Source organism: Camarhynchus parvulus, chromosome 1, assembly GCF_901933205.1.
Source record: "Camarhynchus parvulus chromosome 1, STF_HiC, whole genome shotgun sequence".
In the NCBI taxonomy this organism is placed as follows: Eukaryota; Metazoa; Chordata; class Aves; order Passeriformes; family Thraupidae; genus Camarhynchus; species Camarhynchus parvulus.
Window position 1 is genome coordinate 41,957,280 of NC_044571.1, and position 21,055 is coordinate 41,978,334.

At 36.9% G+C, this 21,055-nt stretch overlaps 1 protein-coding gene across 1 annotated transcript in view; it reads right to left on the reverse strand.

Annotated features, from left to right (window-relative positions):
- The window catches only part of GPC6 (glypican 6), a 727,318-nt gene that overhangs the window by 316,529 nt on the left and 389,734 nt on the right, over positions 1-21,055 (reverse strand). Inside the window, exon 3 of the mRNA XM_030946960.1 lies at positions 18,754-19,145. Within this exon, the coding sequence (XP_030802820.1) occupies positions 18,754-19,145 (392 nt within the window). The remainder of the gene's footprint in view (positions 1-18,753; positions 19,146-21,055) is intronic.

Consider the following 21,055-nt stretch of genomic DNA (forward strand, 5'->3'; position numbering starts at 1 on the left):
GCTTTTAGGTGTCCATAACTGTTCAGTGTAGCATCCTAATCTTTTTTGAAAATATCTCATTCAGCTGGAGACAAGACAGAATTACATAGGGACCTTGGCTCAGTAAATCTTCATATGAGCCAAACTGAGCTTATTTTAACATTCAGGTTTGCTAATTCAAAGCTCCTTCTATTTTATTTTAGGAAATCTGTTAAAATATGATAAATAATCTATGAAGAAAAATTAATTCAAAATATCTCCTGACTAATTTTTCAGATCAAAATCACATTTTTAAATGGTAGCTAAGTTTTCCTAATATATGCTTTTCATTGCATTATTTAATTGCACTATCTGATTTCCTGGTTAAGAAAGGTATGGTCTGCATTCATGGCTATGGGCAAGAGTCAGATCATTCATTTCTGTCCTACCTTTTGTTCTGAAAAGGCTGTGGTATTAAACATTTGTTTATTAACTTTGAGAACAGTCTAATTCACTACTGACCACAGACTGCTTCTCAGAACACAGGTAAGATATGATATCAAAGACAAAAATGTTCAGTATATTTTCTGATTTTTCCATTAAAAATATTCCTGAAAAGTGCCTATCACTATGTATTTATAAAAGAATGCAGATATCTGTGCTGTAAATACTGTATGGGGAATTACTCTTCAATTTAGACTTATTTATGGGTAAGACAGCAGGCAGCATGCAATAGAGACTTCTGCATTTAGCAGTAAAGAGAATAGCCAACCCAAATGACTTGGAATCAGTCCTTGAACGTTAACAGCTGATATTCACTTGTGATCATTCTGCTGCCGAGGTGCCTGATTGTCTACAGATGGCAACGTGCCCCTTGCAAGGTAACATGCCAGTTTTCCAGGACACAGCTGCCAGTCAACTGTGGGCTGAGGTGGTGAGAGTACGCTGCACTGCCAAGGCCACCCCATCTGCATGAAGAACATTGTTTCCTCAGAGAGTGGCATGCCAGTGCCAAGCGCCCAAGCCAAAATGAGATACAGGAACAATAGGAAGAGGATGATGTGCTGGTGTCAGGCACTTCACTCTGCCAGAGGGTGAAATACTGTAGGTATCCTGAGCAGCCCATGAGGAGCACTGGTGTCCAGTATGTCCAGCAAAAAGGCACAATCTTCAAGTGCTCACACGCGTATATTTATGGGAGAAAACCGTCTCAAGCACTGATATGCTATAGGAAAAGAACACAGGATTCACAGAACACATTTTCTTGGGAAAAATTTCTAAGCACATGCTGCAACTGATTATGGGATACTAGGTATCAAAAAAAGGCTTCAGTAGATACAATATTTGCACCTCAGTCATGTTTCCAGTTCCTATTGGTCATGACTTTTTCTGCCAACCAAAGTTATGTATCCTTTTATGTACTTACATAACTTTTTACATAACTCTTTAAAGTTGGGTTTTAAAAACCTGCCCAGCAATATATATTCTTAAGTTGTACAGACACGAACTATATTCCCAGAACACCTAACACTCATGTTAATGTTATGCTTTTAATGTAAGTGCTACAAAGACCTCTGTGCTAATTGCAGTGTTCACCACGAACACAGCAAAAGCCAGCAGTAAAAAGATGAATAAAATCTAAGCACATCCAATGTGATCAACAAGTGAGGTACTGCAGTAGTACTGCATAAACTTGTGTCCTGGTCTTGATCTATTTCATGACTTACCCGCAGCATTGCTACATGTGATTTATATCCATAATGCTGATTGAGTAACTGAGCTTCCAGTCAATAAGCCACCTAAACTTATTTCAATTATCAGGTTCTTTCTTAAAAAAAAAAAAAAAAAAACAAAAACAAAACAAAATCACAAAAAGCAAAACAAAACACACCTCAACCCTTCCCCCGCAAAAAATACAACTTAATTACTGTGTGAGCCATCTAGTATGTGGAGGAGCAACAGGCAGAATGTGAGTTACAGACTGTGATGAAAACACAGAATATATTACTAAACCACTTTCATGGCCAGAACCACATACAAACTCTATGTCATAACCCTAATCAGGATATGTGATGAAATACCATTGCAAGTTTTACAGGTTATAGGATTAAGGAGGTTTTTCTAATGCTGATAATTTTCTATTTGTGTTGATATCCCCATTATTCAGTAGTATTTGCAACCAGAATTTAGGAAATTATGTTTACAATTTACTTATTTACGGACTGTGTATTTTAATTAGATAATTTTATGCCTGACTAGGTGGCCATGTATTTAGATCTCTTATGTAAAAGCAAAATTCTTCAGCTGCTGACCAACTAACAGCAGGTTCCTCACATAAATACTGTGATTAACTCATTTACAATTTCCAAAACTGAGCGTTTTCAGAAATACTAATTTACATAAAGGAAAATTGGTCTACTTTTACTCAAACATATTCAACAATCTATTTTTTATTATTCAGTCAACTCTATTAATACGCCAGAACACTAAACTGCATTAAAACTGTACATTTGTTGCCTTTAAAGCGGCTGATTTCTACAGAAAATCATTACCTTGGTCTGCTCTCCTTTCAGAATAATTTCCACAATGACTGACCAATAAATGCTGAATAAAATGTCGTTAAAAATTGTATTTATGTCATTTAAGAAGGAGCAGCTTTAATGTAAGTGCCTAAGATAAAATCCTAACAATCTCTACTTTAAAAATTCTAACAATCTCTAATTGAACAGCTAAAAAATACTATATTGCATATTAATACCAACAGACCAGTTTTTCTCTCCATCTAATGCCATGCATATAGATAAAGAATGTAAAGAAGAGTTATTCTCTTCTCTATAGTTGGTAAAGAAAGAGAGCAATGTTGTAAAGTTAATCGATGTGTCTGGAGATGAGAACTGCTTTTTGGAGATGCTCAACTCTTCTCATTGCTCATTTGAAGAAGCCTATGACAAACATACTCCAAACATATGGTATCTTAGTTCACCAAAAGCAAGGATCTTCTGAAATTCTGTTACATAAGGTAATGCACTTTGGCTTAATGAACCAGACTAGCTGGGCCAACCCAAGTGCCTCCAGGTTTGAAGAAATGTGATTCTGAATAAATCTCTACAAAAAATAAATAAGCCAACAAGATTGGCTTTCATCTACAAGTCTTTGTTACTTAGCTTAGTAAGGTCACTGAGATTTTTTATTCTTCTGATGAAAAATGTTCACGAAAACTAGAATAAAGCATATAAAATCTGTATAAGAGAAACAGGAATGTATTTTTTTACAGGTTCTAGAAACAAAGAGGTAAGAAATCTTTCAATTTGTGTAATTAATCTCTAGCTCAGAAAGTCAGTTTTGGTGAAATGTAACGTTTTAGTCCCTTGAATAAATGACTCAAGCTATATTATCAGACATATACAATATTATCAGACCAATGAAAAATTTTCGGACGGCTTTTTAGTCCACTGCCTTATAAAGCAGGATGACTGATAAGGTGTGGAGATGAGACTACATGATCAAACAGATTCTCACAGTAAGGTCAAGCTAATGCAGGCTGTTACCTCCAACTACAGCTCCCTTTTGAACACCATGAAATGGTGGCTGATATTCTGCAGTCTACCATCTCCACAGCTTCCTGAGGCAAAAGAGATTTCTCTCACACTAAATCAGTTTACATCTTTCTGATTAAGAATACAATTTATGGAACAATCTGAAGTCAATTCTCTCTTTAGCTGAACCACATGCTTTGAGATGAGACCCATTCAAATTTCCAAGCAGATCCCAAAAATGACTGTTCACATTTACTGAGGCAGTAACTCCTTTGCCAGGTTAATTTCATGTTCTGTAAAAAAGGAAAACCCAGTAATCTATCAACTCTTATAAAAATAAACCAAAAAACCTAATAAATTAACAAAAAACCCAATCCAAAACCAAAGTAAACAAACAAGCAAAAGTAACGCCAAAAGGAAATTATGGTCCCAGGGTGAAAAACAACCACTAGCCTCAAAGTGAATAATATTCAAAGGCAAATCTACCTGGCTAAATAGAGCATAAGTATTTGGAAAAGACAGAACACCAAGGCAGAAATGTACTGATATTGAAGTAACTCATTTATCTGTGCGATTTATCAGCGCAGATGTTTTTTTGTGTGTGTGCATTTGTTTTAAAGAATCTTACATTTAGAAAAGAATTGCTCTTACAAATAGTAAAAATTACACCTGTTTTCAGACCTTACCAGCAGCAAACACTTCCATTTGAATATTTATAAGGGCAGTTCTTGGCTGCTTTATGGCTGATACATGCCAGAGTCTATTTCTGACCCACTTCATTCATAGTTAAGAGATGGGGAAGTGAGATTTTCACTTTTTCCTGCTGTTATTGCTCTCTGACCACCATTTCAGTTGAGGGGACAGCTCAAATATCCTCCCTTTACCTCGTGCCAAAAAATCGGGAAGTATTTTTGACAGCAATCAGAACAAAATTACTCGTGTCCTAGGATATAGATTCCTATATTTGGAAAAGAGTAAGTCAATAATAATGCTGAAAAAGATTCTATGATTGGGCATTGCTTGTCTCCAAAGGTACTAACCAACAGCTGTAATTTTTTTGCTTATTACATTTCTAGTTATGTTTTAATGTCACCAGTTTAGAAGTTCTTTTCTATAATGATTACTAAGAAAATCAAATTGCAATTCTGTCACAAGTATGCATAGCAGCTGAACTCTATAAACCATATACTTCCTCTCCTCTTCTGTTGTGTCACCTATTCTTTGAATTACAAAGTCTCCTTATTCCAGTAATGAATAATCTACATACATCTGGAGCAACAGATTAAAGAGGACATTTTCCATTTCATTTCAAAACCAGTCCCATTTTCTAAGTTAATGATGAAGCACCACATTTTACATGTAAAGAAATTAGGGTTGATTCTGCCTTATTTAATCTTTATCCATAATTTGCAAAGTTAACTTCTGATCACTGAAATATTGAATACTTGGATGAATAGCGTTTATAAAAAAAGAAAGTAGAAAGTAGAAAGTAGAATTTTTGGTATGAAGAACTACTATAGATCTATATGTCAGGCAGAAACTAACCTTCTGGGCTTTTAAGAAGTACATGAACACTATTCTTGACTTCTCTAATGAAATCCTAAGCATAATAAATTAATATCAACTTACAGAGTAATTAAAAAACATGAACTATAAGCCCTTAAAAAAAACACAAGTAAAATGCACAGGTGTGTTTTCTACATTTGTGCAAAAAAGAAAGGAAAAAGTTTAGGACTTCTGTGACAAAAAGAATACATCTTAGGCAATTCCCATCTTTGCATTTAGAAGTTTTGTTAAGTTCATGGGATGTTCACATTATTGAGCAGTTTTACCTCAGACTAGTTAAAGGTGGGTCCATGCATTAAATGTCCTCTAGTGGTTCTCTGTTCTCTCTCCTTTGCTGGTGAGAGAACATCCACTCTAGAACATGACTGAACCTGCGCAAGATGTGATTTTCCCCTGGAGATGCCTGATTTTCTGCAGAGATCATAGAAACAGTATCAGGTCACTCTAGTTTTAACTTAGTTACCTGAGGTAAGCCCTGACAGACTGTAGGTGATATGAATTTCTGGCTGTTAAATATTATGCTTGATCTTAGCTTCCAAGAACATCTTTCCTCTACTTTCCCCCATCAAGCTTTATGCTTTTTAGCAACTTCTCAACTCTTATAATACCCTCTGAATTATTAGCCCTTAGTTTTTCTTGCTAATAAACACATTTAAAAGGATTTTGATCTGCCAAAACTTCCATTCTTCTCAACCCCTGTCCTTTTGCCACTGTCACTTTAAACACAGCATTATATTTGAGTATCTTAAAGCATTTAGGAATAATTTTACTTTTGAGGCTTTTTGGATCATGCTGCAGATACTTAGGTGAAAAGATAATCATGAAACATGGTTCTATTAGAATGCATTTGTTTATTCTCACTGTTTTTATAAAATGTCATCTTGACAGCAAAGTATAATTGAGTCCTTAGTCACCGATAAAAATTAGCAAGAAAGTGTGGCTCTGAACAATGCTCTAGCTTTGATCCAAAAAGACAAAAATAAAGCTACAAAATGAAAAAAATCTACATAGTATAGAAAACTTAAAGTAATTTTCTGTACTTGTTGACTGTATTTTTTTCCTCTGTATTAAGACCTTCAAAAATACTGGACCAAGTATTGCTTTCTGTGATCTATGTATAAATATATCAACATTTCATGATATATACATAATTACCTATCAGGTGATAATAAAACAGCCATTACAAGCTCAAATAGCAACATTTTTATGCCATTACCTGCAGCTAGCTTGGGTGTTCATAGGCTTATACACATTTTAGTCCCCTCTTTCTATGAGTATTTTGAAATATATTTGATCATAAGCACAGGTGAGTGAACCTCAACAGCTTCGAGTTCATGCAAAGGAAGATTGTCCCATTCATGTCTCCTACAACACAGCAAGCTCTCCCACTACTTTAGCTGCCAACGTGACACTTGGGAATGTGTGTGTGTGTGTGTGTGTGTGTGTGTGTGTGTGTGTGTGTGTGTGTGTGTGTGTGTGTTATGTGTGCCTACAGGAATGTGAAGGCAAGACAAGAGAAAGAAGTGCTGAAATGGATTATCACTTGATTAAGCAGTAAGCTCAACCACTCTGTAGAAATCTAATCTTTCCTTGATAGGTACTTACTCCTCCTCCTCAGGACCAATGCACAGTCACCGGGAAAATAATTTTGATAATAGAAAAAGAAATTAATCCAATACATTTAGTTAACATGTTTCTTTCTCTTGCTAAGTGACAATCTCTTCCATGTCATCACTTAGTCAGCAGCAAAAATAATTTAGTGCTTTTCACACCCCATTGCATAAGGTCTACCTCACAGAATCAGCACTATTAACACAATATATCTGTCAAGTCTTATTAATTTTGTGTATGTGTGTGTGTATAGAATGGTAGAATCATTGAATTTGTGTAGGTTGGAAAAGATCTTTAAGATCATTGACTCTAGCCATTAAATTAACACTGTCAAATCCACCAGTAAACCACATGCCTGAGGTCCACATATACACATGGTGACCGAACCACTTCCCTAGGCAGCCTATCTCAATGCTTGATAACCCTCTCCATTAAGAAGTTTTTTCCTAATATCCAATCTAAACTTTCCCTTGTGCAACTTGAGGACATTTCCTCTCATCCTATTGCTTCTTACTCGGAAGAAGAGACTGATCCCCACCTGGCTACAGCCTCCTTTGCAGAGAGTGGTCTCCCCTGAGCCTCCTTTTCTCTGGCTAAAGAACCCCAGCTCCCTGAGCTGCTCCTCACAGGACTTGTGCTCCAGAGCCTTCACCAGTTCCATTGCCCTTCTCTGGACACACTCCAGCTCCTCAGTGTCTGTTTGTAGTGAGGAACCCAAACTGGACACAGTACCCGAGGTGTGGCCTCAGTACTGCCAAGAACAGGGGGACAATCACTGCCCTGGTCCTGATGGCCACACTATTGCTGATACAAGCCAGGATGCCATTGGCTTTCTTGGCCACCTGGGCACACTGACAGCCCATATTCAGTTCACTGGCAACCATAGGAATTGAAATAGAAACTGTGAACACTGTGCTCCCGTGTTTGGGGCATGCCCCTGGTGGCAGGTAAGGTTATAAGCTTCAGAAATGCATTAAACTTCTACAGTATATTAAACTAAATTATCATGTGTCTGAAATTCCACTCATTATGACTTTATGCAAATTATACTACATACAGACAGTTTATAAACTTATCTATGTTTACATGTAGTGCTGTTCTTACGCCTTTAAATGGTAATTTTTGGCTGAAAATCTCTCATTCTACCCAAATTTCCTCAGCAATATTTCCATCAGTAAGTTCTTCAATCTCTCTGTAAAGACCTTTGCCTTAAAACCTTTGTTTTCAACCTGATTTTATATCAGTCTGAACAATCAGACCTTAATCAAGTTCACATTGAAGCCAATGGCTAAGGTACTTTTTACTGATTCAGTCAAAAGGAGTGAAAGTGGGAGGCAGAACAGGTGGCACACACTGAATCTTAAATAGAGAATAGACTTTTCCATGTAAAATATGCATTTGTAGGAATAAATGTATATTTATAGTTCTTCAGTACTAGTCTAAGTGTAGAAGACATTTCTTTCAAAAGCAGTTTTAGGGAATCAGACTGAAAATATGATACGGCCATAGGATCCTTTCTTTGGGGTCAGGATAACAGTAAGACAGTTGAACCATTTTGGTATTAACATTTCACTGTCTGGGTCCCTACTCCTCTCCCTCTTTTCTGATTTTGAATAAAATTTATTGTATAAATTATTATTTCATACCCCTAATATTTTTTTTAATCTATTTCTGCAACCATATGGAAGAATAAGTATTTGCATAGCGGTAGAGACTGGCAGCCAGATTCCTCTGTTAACTGTGGAGACTGCAGGGTATAAATAAATCTACAAACATTCTCCACCAAAAATTTTAACTCTGATTTAACTGAAAAACTGAATGGCATTAATTTCCATTTGGCATATTCTATCATAGCTTTATATGTTGATGATATACAAAAATATCTGCAACAATAAAAATGTTGCATTAAGAGATTTCTTTAACCTTGCACTTATGGCCAGGAAACATTCAGAGGCCTCACAAAAAATTTCAGTTTTGGGGACCAGTGTGAAAGTTTCTGAGGCCAGTTTTTCTTGTGTTTTGGTTTCTATACAGTATCCTTGAAAAGCAGATGTGCACTGTAACTTACAAACAGATGTGCAATGATGAAAGACACACAGTGGCTTATTTTTCCTGTAAAACTACACCTTACTCATAATGGGTAGGTTTCCAGGTGCTTTCTGAACATGTTTTCGTTCTGTCTTCCTATACACTATGTGGTATCAGTTTGTCTTGTAGTTTACCTTAAGATCTCGAGGACCAAAGGCAGCAGTGTGCTGTGAGCTGTCTCTCTGCTGCATTTCAAGCTAGGTGTTAAAGTAGCCACCAGTTAATCAAAGAAAATGTCAGTGCAAATACAAAACTAACACTCAGTTTGGAGGAAAACTGATTTTTTCCCCCATTCATGCTATCTTTTGCACAGTAGCACACAAAATTAAATCATTGTTTCAAATAAACAATGGATTGAACGGACTCTAGTATTAATATAATCAGGTAAAGCCAGCAACAACAAAATATAGATTTAGCCTGAAGAAATCAGACAAGTAAATACCTCTAAAAGTTCTTTCATTGACTAGGAAATAGGAAGGTATAAAAGGTATTGTGGCCAGATGCAACCTAATTCCCATAGAAGACCTTAGACCTAAAAGAAGATTGCAGTTGAGCTGAGCAGCTTTTCCATTCAATATTCCATGACTCCTAGGCCTGAGCTGGTGGGGGTCAATGCAGCTTGGATGCCGCAGACTGAAATAGGTCAATTATTGCATTCCCCAGAGAGAGAGGACTGAGCACTTAGTTCCATGTGCATTCACTTGCTTTGGGACATGTCTGAAAAGCAGGGTTCATAACAGCTGACTTGATGTTCCATCACATCTACACAGAGTGGTGATAGTCCTGAATCAGCAAACTGCTGGAGGGAAGAAGAACACAGTTTGTCATTTCTCACTTTCTGGTACTTAAACACTTAAGGCTACTTTTGTGAAATTCAGATAGCATCTTTGGCTGCTCAGGCTTCTCTCTACCAATTAGATGCATAAAACCTCCATTTGAAATAGGACAATTAGGTTGGTGTCTTCTCTGTGGAGAGAGCTGCTGATGGCTCTGCATAACAACTCAGTATGCAGAGAGCTGACTCAGGAACTCCAAATTAGGGTGCACTAGTCCTGCTCAGTTTTGTCAGCTTGCCAGCACTTGCCTTATACACACTCGCTTCTGGATCCACAGAAAATGCCAACATATGAACATGAATGAAAAGACTGTGGGATGAAGAACACAATAGGCAAGTGTAGATGTAATTCGTTGCTGATTGATACTGAAGATCACCTAAGTCGGGGTTAAGTGGAGAGCCTGTATGTGCTTTCTGAAGAAATCCAGCAATTTATCCACTGCTGTATTCATACAAAATTGCTAAACTTTCTAAAATCAAAGAGCAGAAGTCAGACTTGCACAGTATTGGGACAGCCCAGAATATCAAAATATCTCTGCCAGTTTTAAAAGAAAAAAAGATTTTCAAGAATGAGAAAGTTGTTTGCAGGCTAAAGCTGCGCTGAGGTGTTGGACAACTGCAAAGTCTTTTACACCAGTGGCCAAAGGATGCCAATGCATTATGAAGGACAAGCAGGCACGTGTTGCATTACAATCCTCACTTTATATTCTTAATTTCTGCTCTTGGCCACTTAAAGGTGACAGGTGTTCCTCTGAGGTCAGCTAAATCCTCCAATCTTATTCAAAGCACTTTTTCCCCCCACTTTGATCTGGTACATTTAATTTGTTCTCAAGAACTCAATTCCTTTTAAGGGCTTAAAAATAAAACAAAAGGAGAAGGAGGAAAAGAGAAAAAGAAGCAAGAGTAAAGGTGTTCTTAAACATGTGGATCAAATGAAAGTGACATTTTATCTTTTCCAGAAAAGATTATGGAAAAAACTCAGCAAGCTTGCATCACAAAATCTCCGATAAAAACACACACTGGAGTATGTCAATAAGTTTAAAATTTCACAGATGACCAGAATACTTTTCCTGACAATTAAGTTCTTAATTTTGCATTTCTATGTTCACACCATCCTTTTTTTCGTCTGAGATCTATTTTGAGATGCAAGGCTTAAGCAGACAATGAAATGAATTGTAACTGACCCCTGAATAACTGAGAATTGAACGTAGATCCACATTGTTGATTTCAGACTTAATTATCTGAAAGTCTCAGAGAAATTTGACTTCTTCACTATTTTGCTGATGACTTTGTTGACTGCAACACTTAACAGATATGAATTTAAATTCCAGTTAGTATTCCTGATGCATTTTAGGTAAATCAGATAGTTTCTTGACTAATGTTTTCCACAGAAACCTGAAGGCCAAATAACCCATTAGGATTTGTTTTCTGCTTCAGGCTCACATGAGAAATAAAATTAATTGCTTTTCTCAAATCATGATTGAAAAACAGTGCTTCCATAGGTTGTCTTTGAAATAGAATTAAGACAATCTGTAAAAGGAGTCATTCTAAAAGGTCAGCAAGTTGTAAGATAATCTAGATCTCCTTGCATTGGTTAACCTACAGACTTTTTAATCTCCTTCTTATTTCCATTTGATTGAATTTTCTTTCACTTTCCTGGGCTAAAACAGCAAAAATGTGAAACCTGCTTTAAGATTATTTACAGAATTTCTAAATATAGAGGTATCAGCAAGCTCCTAGATGAGCTTTTTTTCTTCACCATTATTTTTATCATGACTTGACCATGTATCATGATATGCATTAGGATACATCCCTTTTTCCAGGAATGCCTCTGAAAAAGTTCTAACTTTTTTCTTAATATATTTTCTTCAGGTGCCATATCAACATCTTTTGTAGGTGGTAAATACATCTGATGTGAGAATTTTGAAGGATTGTGTGTAAAATGTGCATTTCAGCAATCCTGCACAAAACCTTGATTAAAACAATTATTTTTCTAATGGGTCATGGCAGTGTTTAATAATGTTGTTAAACTAAAATAGTCTCACTACAGTTCTTAATTTATAGTTAAAAGTTTCATGCAAAGCTGAACTAAAGGGTATTTGCTATGCAGTAGGCATTGAGCAAAACCCAAACCACAAACTGAGCAAAATAACTGCAATCAGAAGATCTCTGTTTATGAATGATACAAAAAAATCCAAAAAGACAGGATTGCTTTGGATTCTGAGATGTGATGTGGCACACAGCAGGAATAAGCCCAAACAGCAGAGCTACCTAGAGGGATACTCAGCAAGACTGACTGTCCTACTGAGCAACATGACTCAGTTAAACTTGGGTTATTAAGTTCAATACCAAGGTAGCTGAATGATATTTAAAGACCTATGAAATGGAGAGGCTAGGCTATGTCCTACCTATATAAAATTGTTATAGGTAGGACATAGACCACAGCTTTTGTACACCTCCTACTGCCTTCTTCCTTTTGTTGAAGCTGCTGTTTCATTTTAGGCCTTTTCTTCTGAACTGCTCTTCTGGAACATCTGATGATTCCAGCGCACACAAAGTGGAAAATAGATCAGTGCACCTGCAGTATGTCTGGGATATCTGGAAGGCATCTTTTATTTCTCCATGAAATGTGTGCAATTAACTAGATCAGTTTATGTGCCTTTTCTTTCCAAAAAAGAAGGAAAGATATTCAGCACAGCTGAAGAACCACAGTTCAAAGGATATTTCCCAGAAAGAACTCAAGTGTGGATACAATTCATTCCTGCTTTTGTGCCACAGACACATCACAGCTCTGAAACTCCCCTGGTTGGATAATCCTTGGGCTCCCTGCCTGAGGAACACCAAGGGAAAGGAAGAGGAAAAAAATAATGTGGCCCCATTCATGTCACAGTGTGATCCAGTTCTTGTAAATATATGTTAACTCAATGAAAATTCAAATAATTAATGACTGGAAAAACCCTTAAAAGAACAGACAGTGATGCAATCATAAAAGCTCTGCTTGCTCAGCTGGGCTGTTCCTAAACCAACAATTTGAACTGAGGATTAAAGTTTGCTAAATACCATTGTCTTTTTAGATTTCCTTTCCTTCTGTGGCTTTAACATCCAAATCTCTTCAGCCAATGAAGTTAAAATATACAGGACACATAGCTCTTTATCTGTCATACCCTGCAAATCAAATTTTCCAGGCTTAAAGTACAATTTGTTTTGGCTTTTAATTACCTGACTTATCACCATGTCATATTCCCTCCCCCCTGCAATAACTACATTCTGAATCACTGTGTCATTCAATATTGGCCTTTATTTATGCCTCTCACAAAATGTTGAATGTTTATTTATAAACCATGAAAAGCAGAGTTTGTAAGAATATTGATTCAGCATATTAGAAAAGCAGTGGCCTGGCATTCTGCAAGTAGAAGTAATCACAGGCAATTACTAGAGACTGCTTTTCACTACTAATCTTGGGTTTAACCTTATAATTGTATTACTGAATTTATTTCACTTTGCTCATATATCACCAGGTTCCTAATAAGAAGTCTGATATTAACATAATTTAATAATATTCAGGGGATGAATGGTTTTAATTGGTTTAAAAAGAAGGAGATATATAGTCTATGCCATACAATTAGAAAAGTATTGTAACAGCCTCTTTTTATTTTGTAATAAATGATAATTAATATTTAAATGCATAATGAAATAAGTTCTTAGTGGCTGGGTCACAAATCTTTGATGTTTATGCCACCAACAAAATCACTAACTGCTCTTAATGATGCCCCTGAGCTAAGCTTCACTTTACTCCTGGTATAAAAACTACTTTGGTTGCTGGTAGCATGAATTTTCAAGTGTGAAAGTCAAAGCCAAACTCAGAACAATTCTTCGTGTCCTTATTCCAATATACAATGGGAAGAAAGTGCTCAAATTCAGACAGAAAAACAAATCACAAAATGGCCAAACTTAGAGAAAAGCAAAACTAGCAAACAATAACTAAACCCCTGGATCTCTGTAAATAAAAGTATTCTGCACGCACTTGCTGGTCCTAGTGAGGCAGGTTTAGCGCAAGAGCCAATGCAGATGGTTTTTTCTCATTAAATAAGGAAGAGTTCTGAACCAAACATGGCATGTGTAAAACAGAACCAGTTCCCAAGGAAAGATTGAGTGATAATTGTTGTAATTCAGTTGTTCACATATATGGGAAAAGTATTTCAGGAATCACATGTGCCTGGAAATCCTGGACCCTCCTGTTTAAAAATTTTAATTCCCCATGTTTTTTTCTGCTTACACCCTCCACCACTCAGTGACAGTTCAAAGGGATTATTGTGATAACTGAAAATGCTTTGTTTGGTGTCAGAGAGAAAAACTTAACATTATTTTCTCACAAAGTGTCCAGAGTCAGACACAGTAAAAGATGAACATGAAAAGTATGCATATGTCTTTTCTATCACACTATTGGTAATCACAGCTAAGAGCAACTACAGAAATATTTTCAGCAGCTTCTCCAGCTTAACATTAGATACTAAATCACAGTTTGTCATGAAGGCTTGGTTGTTTTTTTTTTTTTTTTTTTGGTTAAGTTTATTTATTGATTTTATGTAGGAAAATAGTTGATAACAAGTAAATTTAATAACAATAACATGTTAATGTGCTATATTTTTACAGAGGAACAGGGAAGGACAGAACTATTTTTTTTTTACCAAATGGGATCAAAACAGAAAAGCCAAGTTTTAGAACCTAAAAATGTACTGAAAAAAACAGGTAGTAGAAAATTTGACTAATTATTTCTGAAACTGTAGTTCAAAATGTCCACAAACATCTACTACCTACAGCTTAGAAAAGTATAGTAGTTGAGAAGCACTGCTCCTATACTGACCTTTAAACTACTACCACTGAGGTAAAATCAACTAAACAGACCTCTGACATACCGAAAATGGCAGTTCTGATGTTGCATATTGAATATTATATATTGAACCTGCATCAGGGCAAGTTCAGATTGGACATCAAGAAAAGGTTCTTCACTCAGAGGATGGCTGGTAACTGGAAAAGTCTCCCCAGGAAAGAGGTCACGGAACCAAGCCTGTCAGAGCTCAAGGAGCATCTGGATAAATCTTTTAGTCATATGGTTTATTTCTAGTTAGTCCTGCAAGCAGTAGGGAGTTGGACTCAATGATCTTTACAGGGACCTTTCAACCAGAGATATTTTAGGAATTCTTCTATATTAATGAATAAATTGATTTAAATTAAAAGTTAATATTCTCAATTTAAGAAATAATAACTTTTTGCTCATATACCTATACAACTTTCTAGAATATATATATAATTTACCAAGCTGGTCCATTCAAGCCAGTGGAAATATACTGTACTGAGTGGAGATTTAAGCACCATAGGAACATAACACTCAGAAATTTAATGCATTAGAATGTGAAGTAAAAAGATTTAAAAATCTCTGAAGAATAAAAATTGTAATTAGACTTAGAGATCATGAAAATCATGTTCAACTAAAACAGCATGATAAAACTTCAGGCAGATGGAAGCAACTGTGTCTGTTTGCAACTGAAATATAATATTAGAAAAAATTACAAAAATAAGATGTCCTAACCACCCTCCCTCCCCATTTATCTAAGTGTGACTTACTAAATTATAATCTCACTGACAAGCAAATTGCTAAACTGCAAAATCCTATTGTAAGAGAAAAATATTTCTGATATTTGTTGCCTCCTTGGAGTGTGCTTGAGTGCACACCTCATTGAAGTAAAGGAAGTGTAGCTCCTTTGCAAGGAATACACCAACTGCATTGTTTTCAGACATTACAACCTCTCTGAGGAAAAATTAGAAAGGATATGTCCCTGACATGAGAGAGGGAACATATCCTTCATGTGTGACCCACCAACCCTCTACACAAATGATCCAGAAGATGATGAGACAATAAAGACCCAAAGGAGATGTTACAACTTTCTCATTAGTTACTCTCTTTCTCATGGTGTTTAAGGTGTAGGCTCAACATTTCTCTATGTCAGTGGCAGTTCAGTGAAATAATGGGTCCACAAATAGAAAGTAAAAAATCTTTTAAGCTTGTGATGTTGCAGGTAGAAGATCCCCCTCTGTTCCCAGCCAGTGCAGAAAATGGACAAAGGATTTTATAGAACTGCAACAGTTCTTCCTTTCATTTTCTGTCTTTATTCATTTCTCCTGACTTATCCAGATGTGGCACCTTATCACAGAATCTCTCAATATTAGAGTATGATGGGAAAGAAGTCTGTGCTGCATTTGGATGACTTTCAAAATAGCAACAAAAGATGTTTACCTGTCTCATTTTTGGCTGCAGTTATGTGCTAACTCTAAGGAATGGTTGTAGTCATTTAAAATTATGTTTAAAGAAAAGGATTTGTCATTTTCTACAGTAGATAAACCAGCATAAAAATCCACAGTTATGATATGGCAATGAACTATTCATTCTCAGAGTAATCACATCCTTTCCACAGGACAATTATTAATCTTGAATATTTGGTGCCCCTTGGGGCTCTTCATATCTGCCTCACCGGGCTGCATGTAACACAAAGTCCCTAAGGCCAGAAATTTTTTTGCATATGCTGTGGGTATGAATAAATCCACGAAGATTTTAATACCAAAGATAGTTCTGCAATCAAAGTATATTCTATACTTAAGCAAAATATTGATTTTATTAATTTTTTAGTAGGATCATAGGATAATGATCCTAAAGAAATGTGACAGATCATCTGTACTCTGCTCTCAGAAGACCCCCACCCAGATTAATTTCACAGCATCACAGGAAAGACATGGACCTGTTGTACTGGGTCCAGAGGAGGGTCACAAAAATGGTCAGAGGGCTGGAGCACCTCTCCTCTGAAGACATGAGGGATTTGAGGTTGCTCAGACTGCAGAAAGAAAAGCTCCAGGCAGATCTTATTAGCAACTTTCTAGCAATTAAAGGGCATTTGTAAGAAAGATGGGGATGGGATTTTTATTAGGGCCTGCTGTGATAGGACAAGAGGAAATGTTTCAAATCATGCCCATCATATCACACCATGCCCCACTGTGAAGAGCTTTGCTGCATTTCTTTAATGACCTCCCTAGAGGCACCAGGAGCAACTCCTACATGCCCTTGAAGTAGCCTCTTCTCCAGAATGAAGAGGCCCCAGTCCCACAGGCTCAAGGACAAGTAACCCAGTCCAGATTCTGAGGGTAGCCTCTACTGAACTTGCTTCAGTTTATCAATGCCTTTTTTGTACAGGAAGAGCCAAAATCTGAACACAGTGTTCTAGATGTAGTATAATGGAGTATCACTATAAAGACATTATTGTGTCTTGCACCCACTGAACACTTTTAACAATGATTTCAAGTGTTTCCTTCATGTTAAAAGAAAAAAAAAACCAACAGAAGCAAGCTACTATTGAGCTACTGTTATCATCTTCATCTGACACTAGGAAAAGACCCACTGTATCATTGCAGAGTTAGCAGCTCTCATTATAGGATCATAGGATCATTTAGTGATCTTGTTTTAAACCATTTTCTTGAAAGGGCTTATGTACCCAAAACCCAGAGGCTGAGAGGAAAACACTTCCTGGATATGTGACAGAGGAGACACCTGCACAGTCTGTATAGTCATGTACATACACAGGGAAAGTGACATCTCAGCAGACCTTAATTTAGACCTTAATCTGTGAGGGATTCACAAATTATGCATCTATTACATGAATTACATAGCTTACTCTCCACAGTCTGATCCAGCAATACCTAATGCCTGCAGACAACAGTGACATCAGAGCTCTGTACTTTCACTTAGAACCTGACCCACGGGGACATCATCTCTCTTCAGAGGAAATCTGGGGCTGAAGATTTATGCCTTCTGCACATTTGGAGGCTGAAAAGCTACCCCAGCTAGACTAGGCAGCCCGAGGTTTCACCGTGGTATCCTGCCACCATTCAGAAAGATAGCAAGAACTGACAGTGCCAGAAATCACAGAAAGGCAGCCCTGAAGCTCAGGAAGGCGCTTGGAGGAAGAGACTTTGGTTCTAGCTGACTAGCAAGGATCACATATCCACAGAATTTTAAGTGCAAAATTACCTATTTCCCCCATGCAGTCTCCTAGATATAAAATCAGGTTCTCCCTTCCTGACTACATTTCTAGCTCCATGGCTTCTCAACTTGCAATTGCAAAAGATCACATAACACAGGTTAAGAAAAGTTTAAAAGCCCCATCTTGTTGGGTGCTTGAGTTGCAGTCTACTGTACAGTGTATAGGCTCTACCTCACCCTCTGACTGTGGTTTAAATGAAGCAAATGAGATGGTCCTCTTCAGGCAGAGGAGTGGCTTAGGCTTGTAAATGTGGGAAAGTATTGGATGGGCCAAGATTCCAAATCACTCATGCACTTATTGTTCAGAAGTGAGTATTTGAGTGAGTATCTGTGAAATAGTAAGATCACAGAGCAATCATCTAGTTGCAACACCAATTCAGAAAAATATACCTGAGTTTGAAATACTGTATGAGAGAAAGTCATGTAGGCATATTTTTGGTGCCCAGATGGGTTATTTTTGCACAGTTTTTTCTTTAATTATGCGAAGCCCTCAAGGATTATAATTGCCATAAATATTTGCATAGATAAATAATTAAACCTAAAATAAATGTGAGTCAAACCATCCTTTGGGAAAGCTCAAGCTTCAGAGGTGTCACTGTTTGTCTATTTCCTCATCAGAAACATGACTAGACATTTCTAACAAAATCCATCACCCAGCTGCATGATGAATGAATGCTGTGAGGGCTGTACTTTCCTAATGAACAGCAGAATAAATTTGCTTGAAACATTTAAATTCTGATCTAAATCCCCATCTTTTATATATGTAGCCAGCTTTGAATTACAAATGACAATCATTATCATGCTATAACATTGATGTATATTGGTATTTCACTGTGTCCTAAGCACAGAGAAATGCTTTCCAGCCAGCATTGCCTTAATATCCCCAGAAGGAACTGAAAGCAACCATTGCCCCTATTTATGAACTTAAGATCGGTATATTGGTAGGCATAAAAATCAACCAAACACACTTCCTTGTACTGGAAAAAAAAAAGCACAAAGACAGATTTCAATTGTCTGGCAAGTTGAGAAGAAATTCAAGCTGAAAAAACCCCACTCTGATTTCAGATTACCTTGGATACTCTGTTCGCCACCTCTCTGCCTACTGTCAGCCCCTGAACAAAGGTGCGGGCAGCAATGAACGCTCGAGTCACTTGAACCTTCAGCTTCCTGGGCACGTCTCCAAAGGGCTTCAGCTGGTCCGTGTACTTGCTCACACACTCCAGGTAGTCCTCACTGAAATGGTACTGAGGGTTTATAAGCTGGAACATCCGCTCCAGCAGCCGAGCCCAGAAGTCGTTGAGCATCTCCTCCAGGTTGACGTTGCCTCCCGTGTAATAGCGCTTCAGCTCCGCAAAGAGGTCCTGGAACACCTCGGAGTTCTGCATGTACAGCATGCCGTACGTCCGGACAAACATGTCGTTCAAGGATCGCTCCGCATTCTCCAGAAGTTCTCGGAAAAACTCTGCAGGGAAAACAAGCAGGTGTTAGTGGCCATAAAGGCAAGGTATGAAGGGTTTTCTTATTGCATTCTGAACTTGTTATAATTAGTGTTAATTGGTTGATATCACAGTACTTTACTAGTGGAATTCATCATTTAGAAGTAAAGAAAAATAGAGTATAAACTGAATTCCCTATCAAGGTCAAAAGATGAAAAACCTATAACACTGAGTAGAAAAACCCATTTAAAAGAACTTCAGTAAGGGTAGTTCCACTTCTTCATGTACTATTTGAACTTAGCAATCCCTGTCCCTCCACAGCCATTACACTAAATCTTCTAAGCTAAAAGCAAAGTCACTAATATGATGATTTAACTTAAAATGTAATGATTTTACAATTTAGATTCCACTTTGATCAAGCCTTTACAATGTAGAAGCAAACCATGGAAATAAATCTGAATACTTATTTTCATATATTGTTGAAGAGAACTTGGAAGAGACTTGAGTGGAAATGAGAAGGATCCTTCTTAAAAGTACCATATATCTAGGTAATGGTAAAAATATGTTAGTATCTTCAATAATATTTTACTCTACTGAAGGAGAGTTCTAGAACCCTTCACCAGTCATGTCAGAACCATCCTACTAATTCCAGTCTGTGTTAGTTATTTATTTTGGAGATGCAGGCATTAAGGTTTTTTTGAAAGGATTTCAGACAATTTCTTTGGTGCCTTTTACTACTGAGGCCTAAACCATAAACAATTTCTAAATTTTGCTTTGTTGAAATCATTCTTACTGGAAACAGCCCATGGGATAAAGTACAAATATTTAATAATCTATTCAGATTTTTAAATTTCTATGTGGTACTTAGTATTTCCCAAAAAATTCACTGAGCATGTACAACAGTTCTTTAAACCCAGCTGACCAAAGGAGAAATAGGATCTCCTGGTTTTCAGAAGATCCCATCTTTTTACAGGGCTTGCTGTCAACCTTCTTAAACCACTTTGGAAAAGAGTCCTGTGGTTTGTAAATGAGGCGCTGCAGACAGCAAGGCAGAGATGGAAATACCTTTGGCAAAACGTGTAATGGCTGCAATTAAGTGATTTGCAGTGAAGCAGGATTCAACACACACCAGGTCTGAGATACCAGATTCTTAATTTGTGGACACTGCCCACAGACACATCTGTGTGTGCTAACTGCAAGGATGTGCTGAATTCTCACACTCTTGGCTAATGCTATCATGTGAATACTCCTTTAACACAGGGCCCTGCTATGGCTACAGCGACTTATAAAAATGTAGAACCACTGCAATGCTAAGGACAGGACAGAAATTAAGACTAAGTAAGAAAAAATCTACACTAAACTTGAGGGTTTGCAGCTGTGATCAGATGAAAACAGAATCCACCAAACACTGTGGACAAGTCTACAAAGACTCAGTAAGAAAAGAATCTCTTATTTCTGGCAGAATTTGTGCAGAGCTGCAACCTTTGATCTCCCAGATAACTGGAAAGGGATTATTATGGAAATGTATACACAGAACACCGAGAACATACTTGCTACATCAAAGCATTTATAAAAGGCAAAATATAGTCTAATAAACATATCAATGTCTAAATTGTCATTAAAACTGAAGGTCTTCATAAGAAATAAATTACATTCAGAAAAGGATATGCTTTTGCCAAATAGCTTAGGTAGGGAAAAGGAAAAAACAATGGGGAAAAACAACACCCACAATAAAAATTTTGTTGCCAAATGTAATAATTTAGTGTCTACAACATATAGGCTTTTGTTTAAGAGAAAAGCGAAACAAAGCTGTTTTTCACTGTTAGCCCTGATCTAGTGGTGTCTTTGACATCTAAATCATCATGATTACTATTTTGTACATTCAGCATTTCTTCTTCTACAAATAATGCACACTTCTTGCAATGCTGAATACATC